Source organism: Cynara cardunculus (genome assembly GCF_001531365.2).
Source record: "Cynara cardunculus var. scolymus isolate 2C chromosome LG 7, CcrdV1, whole genome shotgun sequence".
Lineage (NCBI taxonomy): Eukaryota > Viridiplantae > Streptophyta > Magnoliopsida > Asterales > Asteraceae > Cynara > Cynara cardunculus.
In genome coordinates this window covers 9,656,400-9,671,332 of record NC_037534.1, presented here as the reverse complement: position 1 = coordinate 9,671,332, position 14,933 = coordinate 9,656,400, and the positions used below count along the sequence as shown (strand labels likewise).

General features: G+C 33.1%; 2 protein-coding genes across 2 annotated transcripts; one reads left to right on the top strand and one right to left on the bottom strand.

The window, feature by feature from the left end:
- The first annotated feature begins 484 nt into the window (after positions 1–484).
- LOC112515901 lies at positions 485–1,051 on the top strand. The gene has a single exon (XM_025122866.1). The coding sequence runs from the start codon at positions 556–558 to the stop codon at positions 805–807; it is 252 nt and encodes an 83-aa protein (XP_024978634.1). The 5' UTR covers positions 485–555; the 3' UTR covers positions 808–1,051.
- Positions 1,052–1,184: 133 nt separating this feature from the next.
- On the bottom strand, positions 1,185–6,919 carry LOC112515589 (probable serine/threonine-protein kinase At1g54610). Its single transcript, XM_025122485.1, has 7 exons — positions 6,352–6,919; positions 4,498–4,782; positions 3,538–3,855; positions 2,671–2,892; positions 2,092–2,186; positions 1,732–1,840; positions 1,185–1,593 (listed from the first exon to the last, which is right to left on the bottom strand). Exons 1-7 carry the CDS (start codon positions 6,769–6,771, stop codon positions 1,246–1,248), a joined length of 1,797 nt encoding a protein of 598 aa, XP_024978253.1. The 5' UTR covers positions 6,772–6,919; the 3' UTR covers positions 1,185–1,245.
- Positions 6,920–14,933: the final 8,014 nt, after the last annotated feature.

The window sequence follows — 14,933 nt, the reverse complement described above, 5'->3', positions numbered from 1 at the left end:
GTATTAATCATAATTAATAAACTCTATTCATATTCCATAAATATTCAAATCATAATAAATGAACTCCAATCATTTCTATAAATATCTCAATTAATTGGGTTGCAAATGTTGTACAAATGCACAAAGTTGTAAAAGAAATATACCCTATATATATATATATATATATATATATATATATATATATATATATATATGATTAAAACATGACAAACAAAAAAACACATATTTCGAGCATTTGATGATCAATCAATTACTTATAATTAAATTATATATCACATCAAATTTCCATATATTTAAAGAAAAGTAGTTGCTTGAGAGTTGAGATTACCTGCCAAACTTATTTATTATAATTACTATAATAATAATAATAATAATAAAATTAATCATTATAATTATTATTTAATTTTTTATAATTAAAATATTATCCATAATTATGCCATTTATTTTCTATAGTGGTGCTATTGCTATATAATGAGCCAAAAACACACAAGTAGCTCCAACTTAAGACACCTCAAAACCTCCAACTTTTGAAACCTTTTGTTTGATAACATAAAAATGGAGAAAAGTAAATCGTTTCCGAATTACTCGACTCCGTATGTAGAAGCCCGGTTTGCGTTCGAGGATCGAGACAAGTCGTTCAGCTTCAACGGCCCTGGAGATCGAGAAAATCCCAAGGTGAAGCGAAGAAAGAGGGTAGCTTCATATAACATGTACACCATGGAAGGCAAACTCAAATCTTCCTTAAGGAACAGCTTCAAATGGATCAAGAACAAGTTTACCGACACCTACGATTCATCCCGTTCTTGATCCTGATCCTGATCTTACGTATGTATATATGCGTGTGTGTGTGTGTGTTTAGGTTTTTCGGTTTTTCGGTTTTTTTTTTGTTGCTTTGTATCATCTTGTTTTTGACTTTATAATTGAAGGTCTGGTTTCTCAAGTATATAATATTTCTATAAAACAAATAATTAGGTATGGTTCTTGGTTTTTTGTGACGTTTAAACCATTGACCTTACGGGAGGTTGAGTCAACATGGATACCGTTGCACCAATGACCCATTCGTTTGAAAGTCTGGTTTATGTACACTTTAAGCTCGTTTTTGCATAAATTCAAATCGTTGAAGAGGGAAGTTCCAAGTATAAAAGCAAGAACGGTAACGAAATCATTCAAATCAAATCGCCGTTTTATCAGTAATTTGTAGTTTACTTGTGAAAAACAAATCCAAGAGAAGACAATTGAAAAACCCTAATGTTCATCTAAACCAAAGAGTTTGGATATCTTTTCAATGTCTAGATGTCGGAAATCGACGTTAGACATGGACCGGCGGTTGAGACCGTTCCGGTTTTCTTCCATGTGATTGACAGTTTGTGTTATGGATGCGAGTAAGAGCGGGAAATTCTTTATGTTCTTTAAAGCATTAGGATGAGCTTCGGTTCTTGCTGACCTGTTGTTGTCAGGAGGATTCGAATGGAAGGCAAGAGTAAATGGTGGCGAGTGCTCAATTGTCGTGTTTGTCCTTTTACTCGATGTATTGCTACTCGTGCTGCGACCCGTCTCTTGGCTTACCGAGTTCTTGTCGACATGCTTCTCTTGCTGCATATTCAAAACAAAAGGTCGTTAGAAAAACCTCCACATTAGAAACAAACTACATCGGTCGTAAATAACACGAATACTGGAGTCCTAAATCATTGATCTTGGCCTACAATACTGATTTCGAGTGGGTGGAATCACCTCTCTTGACGATCCAGAATTCTCGGTCGAGAGTTCAGAAACGGAGATGTTTCTGTTGTGACCTTTCCGGGATTTCCTAGTTTTTTGCTTGGTTTTCATGGTTCTGTTCCTGTGAGAAAGGAAATTCACAAATGAATCATCAATCGTGCTCATAAACATACATTACACGTAAGTCAAGAAAAATGTTTCTAAAAAATACTGAATACAACGGTTGTATCATGTCAGTAGTGAACGTTAAAAACGATCGCAGAACTCTCTCACATAAAAAGTGAGCATCTGACAATTTTGATTGGCTTGTTGTTTATGATGAAATGTGAAGATATATATATGTAAGAAAAGTGAACCTAAAAGATGGCATACGTGTTTCTATCGTAGAATTGAATCGGTTCCTCCTCCTCTTTGTTCGTAAGAGGCAAACCCGAGAGCTCGCATGCTAATGGACTTGAAGAGAAGAACTGTCACAAGAATAGCAGTTAGAAACGATTTGATATTGTTTCATTCATTCATACCATTTCCCCTCTTCATCTGTTCTTCATTTCATGGATTTCATTGACCACAATCACATCTCATTTCTTCTTGCATCGAATTAAATGGGACCCACAAAACCAAATCTAAATGGCATCACTTGAAAACCAAACAAACCCATTAAGTTCCACCAGAGGTGAGGTCCAAGGGGTGAAATGTAAGCAGACGTGACCCCTACTTTGAGAGTAGAGTGGTTGTTTCTGTGAAAACCTCCGGCTTGTGTAAAGTGCACAAAGAGAAAGGGTCCAGCATATTTTTTAAAATCGTGGAGAAAGAATGTAAGTACTTGAAAATGCGAAAAGGCATTGATAAAAATTGGAAAACAGTTAGAAACTAACAACAAACAAAATATGCAGTCAGAAGCAAGTGCATGAAAACAGAACATTGACTAAAGAACAGGTATTTTGAACTCACGTCGTTTTGGAGTGCAGAAGCGGAAGTTCCACGAGATGCTGGATCCAGAGCCAGAAGTGTGGTCAAGAGACCAAACGAAGAAGATGGAAAATTTGTAAATGCTTCACGGAAACTTGGAACATAGTTTTGTGGCGGTCGGAAGGTTGTTGGTGGCTTAATCTTTTTCCAATAGTCCTCGGGAGGAGATCCACAAAGCTTAAAAATCCGGTGAAGCTGCTCAACCTGCGAAAAGAAACACATACAACTTTCAGGTTAAGCTAGAATCTCTTCTTGTACAACTACGTTCGACTAAAAGCAAGGGAAATAATTTCTCAAAGAATGTAGTCTCTCTGTCAGAAAATAAGTATCCAAATTTCTATATAGTTTGTCCCAAAACAAGTGTCCACCTTTAAAAATAAAGTGCATACTTTCCAATTCTACCCTTGATTATGAGATAGAGAAATCAATTAGTCCCTCTATTATTAAGAGTAAAATCGTCATTTAGTTAAAAGTGTAATAACTACACATTTCTAAAACTGTGTGCCATTTTCATTGTGGATATTTATTTTGGGACGGGGGAGTACAATTTTTGGACATTGGCCTTGAACGGACAGCAACAAGCCTTCCTTCCTTGCAGATTTTATCTTACCGGGTAAAGAGGTGGCATCCTCGCAGAATGAATGGGGGGGGGTTGTTCAACCCCAGGCACCACCACCTGTTTTTGGGAGTCAAGGGACTGGTACTGTGAGGACACTCCAGATGGTGGGTTCATTACCCCTTTTGGCAGAAAAAACAAACCTTTCTAGTTTTTGAAATACTATCGCCATGAAAGTAAATGTTGCGTCTTTTGAAAATGAAAACTAAAGAAAATGTTATAGGAGTATTAACCTCTGTTCTTCCGGGCATAATTGGCCTACCCACAAACATTTCAGCCAAGAGGCATCCAGTGCTCCAAAGATCGATACCAACTCCATAATCGGTGGTGCCTAAGAGCAGCTCTGGAGCTCTATACCATAGTGTCACAACTCGGCTTGTAAGGGGTCGTTTCTGTTTAGGCTGGTAGTAGTTTGCCAGCCCAAAATCTGCTATCTTTAGCATCCCATTTTGGTCAATCAACAAGTTTGATCCTTTAATGTCTCGATGTAAAATCCCTCTCTCATGACAGTGTTCAAGACCAGAGAGCAGCTGCTGCATATAGCACTTAACCTGTATTACCACAAACAAAATGCTATGACTAAACAAACCCATTATATCTCACTCGAAAGTAGGGTCTGAGGGATGGTACAAGTATTGTTATGGGTCATTATCAATTTCTCAAAGATTTGGAAAGTTCTGTTTCTGACTGCATTTTTTAAAGAAGATCCAAAACTTCAGAAAAAATTGACATACAAATCTAAAACCTGATGAGCGAGACTTCTCTTCATATCTAGCTACGTAAAACCATTCGTCCAAGTAGAAAATTGTTTTGTAGACTCGGAGTTGTTGATTTGCATGGTTTCCAAACCCCTTTCGTCTAACTTACTCTATTTCAAAGCATCCGGTTGTTAGATTTCTTAAGAAGCTACCAATTACACTCCATAAAACAAAAATTACAATGTTAGAAAGAGGACATTGTTTGAGAAAAGTTTTTGAATATTAATCAAATGTCCAATATACCCTTTAACAAGAACAACACAGAATCTAGTGAACCCAAATCAATGTGACCGATTTTTTGAAACAATGATGAGCAAACAAGTATTTTTAGCTTAAAAATTTCCCTAAATGCTGATATTTTCATCAAAATGAGCAGTAAAGAAATGGCCAAGGAAAGTCTAGTTTAAAGATCTAAAAGTTTTTTAACGGTTGGACCTGTGGTTCGGTTAGCCTTCCTTCTGGCCGAGAAATAACTCTGGTCAAATCTGATTGCATGTAATCAAACACCAGGTAAAGACTATATTGCATTCTAGATGTGGCAAGACCTTCAAGCTTGATGATATTTGGATGGTCTAGTTTCTGTAGAATGATAATCTCTCTTGCCATAAACTTCACACTCTCTGGCTCTGATGTGTCAAAACGGACTTTCTTTAAGGCGACAATCTTTCCGGTATCCCTATCTCGAGCTTTATAGACATTGCTATATGTTCCATGACCTATCTACAAGTACAAAAAAGAAACATGTAATTCAATCACGTGATCTTCAATATCCATTTTACAATGCTACATTCATAAGAAAAAGAAAGATGGACATACTTTGTAATATGAACATGAATCAACAGAAGGATACACATTTAAAATTAAGATCGAACCTAGTAATATTTAGACCGATTTATGATACTGAACAGAACTTCAAACTATCAACAAGTCTTTTAGTTATTTGTAGCATTGAAATGAACTTTAATCTGGTTGTTGATTTTTTTCTCAAATAGTTAAAGAACTTTTATCAATCTTGAATCTTAAAAGTTAGTTCATCTAACTAAGAAGTCAAAGTCGTATTTCTTTCTCGGAACAAAGGAAGTACCAAAAAAGTTATAGGTTTCTCACAGAAACCAAACCAAACGAACGTATGTCCCTCTCAGAAGTAGGGGCTAAGGGATGAGAGATACACAGACCTAACCTCTATCCAAAGAAGCAGAGTGGTTGTTCTCGTGGAGAAAATGTTTGTGGTAGGTTTCTCATAAGACAGTTAAAAAGAAAGGGAATTGATGAAAATTCTCTCTTTATTCCTTTTTTCCTTTTTTAATCATGCAACCAATTTGTCTCCATAATGTATTATAATTTTTTTTTCAAATTCGAAACTTTAAAATAAAATTTAGCTCATAATGTAATACGATACAATGTGAATGGCAGAAAAACCGAATGCAATCGTACAATATTTAAGATAGTATGACACGGTACAAAATGATACTTTACACACAACATCATGAGTATAAGATAATCCAAATGATACAAAAAGGTAACCATATGAAACAAAAAGAAACAATGCAGCATAACACAGATGATAGGATACAGAAGGAATGATATGAACCATTTGATCTGTATATAGTAGATACATAATGTTATATTTACCTATTCAATACATTTCAATTATAATTAGTAAAAACAATTTAACAGTCTAATACATTCATAATATATCATATAATGTTATTTTTTTATATGCGTACATGTATATATATATATATATACATGTATATATATATATATATATATACACACACACATACACACTACATGTTCTAAATTTATTTTTATACAAGAAAATCCACATCATTGGCTAAATCAACAAATTATATTAAGTCATACTCCACATCAACATAGTGACCAGTTAATGGTTAATCCAGTCAACCAGGTACATATAACTTTGAAATATCACATCTGAGGTACCAAAATGAAAATTACGAAAGTATGTTACTTAAAATAGAAAACAAAGTAGGTTTTATTTTCATGCAATTTGCACTTCATTTTAACCCATTACCTAATTCGTTCTACCCTCCCATTTTACCACCTCAACATGTCGATTTACCACCTCTATCTATTGCTTGTAACATTTACTCTACATACAAATCCAAGAATCACACAAACATATTTATAGAGTCAATGCTGATGACATGATAATGTGATCATGGTTCATACAAGATTCCAACTCCTATCTATGTAATTCCCATCGGGTAATCTAAGCCAATCACTGATGAATAACAATGAATAACACACAGAACTCGTACTAACCTTAGCAAGCTTATCATAAGAATCAGCTGTTTTAGAAACCAAATTAGCCAAAACATCTTTGGGAATATTATCAACAAGCCATTTAGGCCATCCATCAATCAATTCATCTGACCCGATCTTCTTACCAACCCCAATTCTCTGAGAAACATTCCCAATTCCTTCTCTGCTGATCTTCCTATCATTCTCACCTCCTCCTTCCTTTCCAATGTTTCCATTATTAACACCATCACCCACATGATTATTCTTCTTCCCACTATTCTCCTTCACAGACGTTTCTACAAACGGTTTCCGTGCAGCAATGGGTTTTCCCTCATTTCCACCTATAACATATCCATTATCAATCTTCAACTTATGAAGGCTACCACCACGAGACTGTCGACGATTATTGGTTGGTGACGGCTTTCCCTGAACGCAACCCATACGTTGGTTTTTTCTTGATCACTACAGGGGAGTCAGTACTTGTCGAACACTGTCTTCAAGGCACCATTGCTATCCTACTGAACAATCAGCAAGGCTATAGATATAAGGCGTCATGTAAACCAGATTCTGAGGAGATAATGACGACAACGACGACGATGATTGTGTAAGCGAAATGGCAATTAACTCGGGTGAAATTAGCATTGGATGGAAGAATCGAAGGAAAAGACATATGGGTGATGATGAATAGGCCGGCAGATGGAGAAAACGACGAGAAATGGAATCCATCATCGTCGGGATTGGATTTGGGGGCTGTGTTTACGAGGGGTGGGTTTGAATGCTAGGGAACAAAATTTCTTTTTGGATTTGGCGGGCACAGAAAGCTGGCATTCATCGTCATCCCCATATCGTTTTGAGAATTGAGATCCTCAAATTATTTTTATTTTAAAAACCAAATTTGATTCATGTTTTTTTAGAAGTTCACAATGTAACCGAATAAAATTTGATTTTTTGGAGTTGTTTGTTTACTCTTGATAGTTCTATCAAGCGACAGTTCCTTAATCATTAAGGTGAAACTTGTTAGATAAAAAAAAGTTTGTTTCTTAATTAATCTAAAATCCTCTGAATGATTTTGTATCATGTGTCTCCCTTAATCATTTAGCTTTAAACAATTATCAAACAATTATATTTCATTTTGCACTATATCATGAGAGTCTCTTAATCATTCGAACCACTTAATCATTCTGTAACTACCAAACAACCCCTCAGAATAGTCATATCTGAGTTATAACATTTAATATTCATATTTGATATCTGGACTAGTTCTCAACATCCGGATTTGATGTTCGGATCCGGTATATGGACTTGCTTCTCAGCATCCGGATTTGATGTTTGGATTTGGTACTCGATATAAGGATGCATTGTCTGCTCCTATTCTAAGAAGATAAAATAATCCAAGTCTTGTGTATCATCCGAGTTTTATACTTTATAACTAGTCTTTGCTGGAATTCGACGTGTATTTATATTTCGTAAATAAGAATAGATAGGATTTTTCCTTTGAAAAGGTCTTATAATTGTTGGTGTTGATCCAAGGACAAAAAGCCTTCAACGAAATAGAAGACTAGGTGAAATGAGGCAAAGATCGTCATCAAAGCGGATTGAACTGTCATCTAGTTAAAAGAAGATCAATACAAGATAAAGTCAAACTTAGTCTAACAAATGCTACTTCAGTACTTCTGGCAAGCCGATTTTGGAGTGCAAACTTATCCAGCAAGTTTGGCCCACCAACATTATTAACTATTGCCCTGGTATAAGGACATGTTTGACATATCATACAACATATGTTCTAAAATACTATTTTATTAGTATCATACTTCGTTTACTGTTGTAACTGCATACAGAAGGATGAGTTGGGTTAATAAATGTATACATCACTTTTAAAGACTGAAATGAGGAGTACTAGCATGCACTGATCAACAAATCATATAAAGACACATGTTAAAGTTGGACAACAACATTTAATACATCGATAGCTAAAAAAAATGTCATCTTTATCATTTGTTGCAACTCACTCATTTTAAAAGGAATTCTGAGTGATAGTTTATTAGGCAAAACTAGTGTCAACCATCTGAATGACTATCTCAGTACTTCATATTTGAAAGAGCACTTTCTTCTCTTACATTGTCTCTCATTAGCAAACTTATTGTTTAGGATCATGTCTTACTTTCCTAGCTCCTGTAACAAATCTGTAATTCTTTGTCTTTAATAAACATACAAAAATAAAAAGTAAAAATACTTTGTGTTTGTATTCAACCCTCCCCCCTCCTTCTACAAAGACTTATTGTGTCAGTTATTATCATTCAAGGGCCAACAAGTGGTATTAGAGCGGTTTGTTTTATTTCTTAAAGAAGATATGTGATGACTTCCACAAACAATGACAATGGCACTCTATCCAAACCTCCCCATTTTTAAAAAAGATAATTTATCTCTTTGAAAAGATAGGATGATTCTCTTTTTTGAAGGGGTAGACAATCAAGTCCTAAATGTTCTAAAAGATGGTCCATATGTACTTATCACCTTCCTTCTTGGCGATGGAAATGAAAATGATAAAGTTATTGGACTAGGAGCAAATATCAAAACTCCAAATTTATGGATGGATGATGACAAGAAGCAAGTTGCAGTTGATACCAAAGTCAGGACTATCATTGCAACGTCACTACCCGACAGTGTTTATCACTCCATCATGAATCTTACTTCTACAAAAGATATGCTCATTGTTCTATATGAAGAAATGTATGAAGTAAAGCCAAGCAAAATGATTAATCTCGTCAGACAATTCGTACTGACATAGACGGAACCCTTCAATAATAGTTAGCAGTACTGAACAAGCGAGTCATGGGTACAGGAAAACAAGTTCAATTCTCTCCTAAACTATCTCAAAGTGCATGACGATGTTTTTAATAATGTTGAGGTATTGTAAAAATTTATGGATTGTTTACCAGATTCATGGGAGATTAACCATGTGCTTAAGAACTTCTAAGGATCTTCATCATATTTCTCTTACTGCTTTATATGGAACTTTATACAACTATGAGCAAACTAAGGTGCTTAGGGAGAATGTCTTTCCAGAAACCAAAAGTACAAACATTGGTTTTCTTTCTTCTAACTCCAAAAGATCAAGATCAATGTCACATCCTATATATGACACAAATTCTGAGCAAATAATGATGGTATCATCATTGATCCCATGACGAATCTGAGAGCGATACCCGTGATCCTAGATTCAAGTCTAATCAAACAAAAACATAGAAAGATGATTTGAATTAGTCGACAAGTTTATTGAAGTCAAATGTGTACAAAGTTATTGATTACAATGTCTCTCAAATTCACTTTCAATTGTGTGTACGTATGATTGAATTTTGTCAACAGTTCTAACAACCAACTAACAACTACTTCCAATTTATAGCAACCTATAAAAGGAAATAAACCTACCATTACAAAGAACAAGGCAACTATTACAAAGCAATTAAAACATATTAAGCATGGGGCTTGGATACAACATTTTGACCAACAATCTCCCCCTTTGGATTCAAGTCCAAAACACCAAATTCTTCAGATCTTTAACCTTTCAGCTTGAATAGCAACGATCTTCAAAATTCATTCAGCAAACTTGATTTCTTCAAGATTTGATCTTTAAATCTTGGACAATCTTCAAACCTCAAAACTTTTACAATCTCTTCCTATGTTAGTTATCTCTGACAATCTTCAACACTTTAACAAACTAGAAACAATCTCCCCCAATTATTAACAATCTCCTCCGATCGTTAATCAGCTTCAGAAAATTTGACAGCTCTCCTGAACTTGACAAAGTATTCTTTTCAACAATCTCCACTTTTAACTAGATACAGAAAACTTTTGAACAAACTCCTTCTTCTTTCAAAACAGAATAATCTTCACATTCACTCCACCTTGATCATTTCAGAGCAATAATCTTCAGAAAATATCAGAAATTATCTATCAACTCCTTCAAATCTTTGAAAACTTCCCCAATCTTCATAAATGACTCAAAAAGATTCATTCATTTTATGACTACTCCGCCATTCATTTTTATCTCCCCCTTGTGATGATAATGAGGAGCATTAACATCATACTTTGAAATGAATGATCTTGAAAATACACCGTCAATTCATAGAAAGTTAAGCAAATTTTTGCAAATCCACTTATGGGCGCACGCCCACTACCCACAAAAAATAGGGGCCAATTTTTTAGTATATAGCAGAACTTCCATTTCATCAATATCCTTAGGATCTAGAGTATAACCAAATAATTCTTTAGGGTAAAGAATTTTATGATCAGTGTCACTCCATCCAGTAGGTTTGATATCTTCAATCTTAATCTTGCTAGACTCGGGAGGAGTATACTTGAGATGAAGAAGAAAGTTTGCAATACCCAAAAATTATCTGCACTCCTGATGATAAAAATTGTTCTTGTAACAATGCTGCTAGCTGTTCAAAAAACTTCCTTAGATAATAATAGTATTAAGTGTTGTTTTTATAGAGAGTCTGTTAATCATATATATATATATATATATATATATATATATAGTAGTAGTAGTAGTTTAAAAAAAATAGTAAATGAAATAGAATTCTTTTAGTATTTAATAAGAGTATAGGAGCCAATAAGAATTTAATATTACATTAAGGGCTAAACATTTATTAATTAATTCTGTTGGAAAAGTAAATATCTAAAAAGTTCATTGATTATACATTTTATAGTACTACTTAATATTTTTCTATGTTTTTTTTATCAAATACCAAAGTCTAAAACTATTTGCGTATGAAACATTGATATATTCTCCATCACTTATCTCCTACCGAATCTTTTGATCATTACATCTACATGAATTATATTTTTGGATTATAATATAGTAGATTTCTTATTATTAGCTAACAAAGCTCATACCTTAAGGAAAAAAAGAGTTGTCAACCATATGAAATGGTCCAACTTATATCAATATTTAAGATTTCAAAAATACCCTCGGAGGCAATTTGGTTTGATGGAATGGTTTTGAGGAATTTGTATTTTATGGAAGGATTTGAATTTGGAATGATCTGGACCATTTGGTACGTTTCGTTTGTAAAATCTGGAATATATTTATAAATAATTATGAAAATAATTAAATTACTTTTTTATCAATTGATTATTACAAAACAAATGTTAAATACAAATCCTACAAAATTCAATGAAATACCAATCAACCTCGTGGGATTTCAAAATTCTATGTCTGTGGAATTTCAATGAAATCCTGGGATTTTAAATCCAGAAAATCCTTCAAACCAATCGTTGGATTGTAATAGAATTCAATTCAAAATCCAATTTAATCTTGCAAACCAAACGAGACCTTATTTTTTATATATATTATTGACTTCTTGTTACCTAATATCGAGTGCATTAACCGTAAGTATTCTTCTATCTCTAAAACAAGAATAAGATATTAAACTATAACGAACATGGGCTTTTGATTCTAAGATTGATACTTTTGAAAAAAGTCTGTTTTGCCCTTAAAAGTTAAAAACGACGATGAAAAATATTAACATTAGGTGGGAAGGAAACCCAATTGATTTATACTGGTTTACATTGAGCATTATTCTGAATAGTCAACTTATGGAGGGCCCTATTTTACATGTCACACAGGGCCTATAAAATGTTAGGAACGGACATGGTTTTCATCGTTCATCTCCCACCGACTATTTTGATTATGGACCGCATGAATTCTATTTTTGTATTGGATTATAGTTTTTTGTTATTAACAAAAGAGAACTACATGAAACAGTTTCATTAAGTATTATATGAAACAATTTCACAACCATATATGAAACAACTTCATCAAAAAAGTATTATATGAAACAATTTCACAAGATTAAACAATTTCATGAAAAAATTTCATAAGATTAAACAATGAAATCGACAGATGAAGGTGGTTTGCACGGTTTACACAAATGAGGGCGGTTTTCATATGATCACTCATATATATATATATATATATATATATATATATATATACACACACACTATATTATAAAGCATTTGACAAAAACTCTTAAAAACCAATTTTTATGTATGAAGTATTGTTTATTGATGCATATTACTTAAAATTTAAGATTACAAAAAAATAATGCTTAAGTACAACTTATTAAAACTCCATACTTAAATTCGTTTAATTAACTGCAAATAAACATAATCAAATACAGAACAAATATTTCATTTTAAATATAAAAAATCTAAAATATAATTAGGATAACCATTGTGGTTCTAACAAAATACTTAATTATTATTTTTATTAAAAATTATATTATTAAATCAAAAATAAATTACTTCGTTACTAAACCTAAATTAATTATAATAAAAAAATTAAATTAAAAAAATTGCACAACAAAACATTTTAAATAGTTAATTTAATACAAATATCGATAATTTTTTTAAAATTTAATGATATCTTCAAATTTATATTTTATTCATAAATAAAAATATTATTATTTTTCTCAAAACCACATATAATCGTATTATAATACCGATAAGGGGACAAAATAAAACAAGCATTAAAATCGAGATGTATCTCTTTTAATATTTTTTAATGGTTCCGACATATACACATAATGTTGGCTCCAAATTATTTATCCAAGACAATCCCCTCGTCTATATCTACCAAATCATTTATTTATACTCTCCTTAATGAAGATTAGTAGTTCCTTATGGAATATTTATATAATTTATAATTCAAAAAAAAACATTCTTCTACAAAGTGGACACAAAGACCTGAAAACTAGTTTAAGGCTAGATCAAGATCAGTACCGTAGGCATGGGAATGAGGCCCGACCTGTTGGGGAACCCGGTCCATCTGTCCCGGTCGGAGACAGGATCCCCGTTTGTCTCAAATCGGGGATGGGGACGGGAACGGAGACGGTACTCCCCATACCCGTTATACACACACACACACACACACATATATATATATATATATATATATTATTTTAACTAAAGCGGTAATTCATAATTTCTTATTTTCTAACTGGGTTTATAATCTAAAATTGTTACTTTTTTGATGTTAACACATAATATTTTGGATATCAAGTCAAAATACAATTACTCGATAATTTTTGTATATTACTCGATATGGTTTTATATTACTCAATATCTTTCAGTACATATGACTTTTAAGTTTTTTTAGATTAAATTGAATTTTTTTTGGTTTTAGGTTATTAGTTGTTATATAATGTCATGGTTTTTTTGCATTAAATTAAATTCATTTTGATTTTAGGTTTATTGAAAATGTTTGAGATTTAAACATGTATAGTCTCTCACATATTTAATTTAAAAATAACTTATATAAATGGAAAAAAAAATCCTCATTTCCCCATTAAGGATGGGGATATGATTATATTCCCCAATGGGGATGGGTAGGGGTGCTCAAAAACCCGACCAACCCAATCAACTCAACCCAACCCAATGTGAAATAATTCAACCCAAAGCAACCCAATGTCTAATCGAGTTGTAAAATTATCAAATCGTAAGTATTAGATTGATATTGGGTTACTATTATTTGAACTCAACCCAACCCGATGAACCCGATATCTTTTATTTTTGGATTTAATATGATTATTGAATTTTTATTAATATATACATGAGACAATTACACATATCATGTATGCTTTTCATATACACATATTTTCAATATATTCACATTTCTATATAACTCATTCATATATATGTAAATTGAGAAAATTAACTGAATGTGATATACATAATAAATATGGATAAGTTGTATCAAATGGTTGACGATGAAAAAGAAATTATAAGTAGAGAAATAACATATTCAATGTTAGAATAATATCCTAATGTACCAAAGTATCAATCTGACCGACCCGACCAACCCGTACGGGTTGGGTTGGGTTGCACTTTGGTTTGGGTTAAGATTTTTCAAACCGCAAGCATTGGGTTGGGTTGTTCAAATGTTTTCAACCCGATCAACCCAACCCATGAGCACCCCTAGGGATGAGGGCGGGGATAGAGATAAGTAATCAGGGACGGGATTGAGGTCCCCGCCCCATCCCCACCCTATTCCCATGCCTACAGTACCAATCACATTTTGACTGGTTAATGAAAGACTGATCAAGTATTAGTTATATCCGATCAAACCCGATTGGATACAACTTTTTTAAATGGTCGGATTGATTATTTAAGGACCAATTAAGATTAATCAGTTACGATTGCTTTTTTTTTAACATTTGCTCATCCATTGGTCGATAGATCGGGCCTTCAACACCAATTATACATGTCCATCTCAGTTATACATTTCGGGCTAAAAACCAATTAGGAGACTCAGATCATTTATGCTGCAACCAGTTACTTGGTGTATTGGTGTACTTTTTGACCAAGGTTTGTTATAAACTATTAAGAGACCGACCATAACTGGTTTTGATCCATCTCTACTGCATAGTCTATAAAAATGAAAAGAGATTTGTGAATAAAATATCATCTCTAATCTTGTATATTATACATCTATGTGATTGCTTCTTCTTTGTTGACAGATATGCATATGGAGACATAAATTTTGGGTCAATTTGGTTTATGACAAAATCATAAACCAATCTATGATCGAATCCCAA

Coding starts and splice junctions, on each gene's coding strand:
- LOC112515901 (XM_025122866.1), top strand. CDS start 556: ATGGAGAAAAGTAAATCGTTTCCGAATTACTCGACTCCGTATGTAGAA.
- LOC112515589 (XM_025122485.1), bottom strand. CDS start 6,771: ATGGGTTGCGTTCAGGGAAAGCCGTCACCAACCAATAATCGTCGACAG. Junction 4,783..6,351: donor CTTATGATAAGCTTGCTAAG/GTTAGTACGAGT, acceptor TTGTACTTGTAG/ATAGGTCATGGAACATATAG. Junction 3,856..4,497: donor GAAGGCTAACCGAACCACAG/GTCCAACCGTTA, acceptor GTGGTAATACAG/GTTAAGTGCTATATGCAGCA.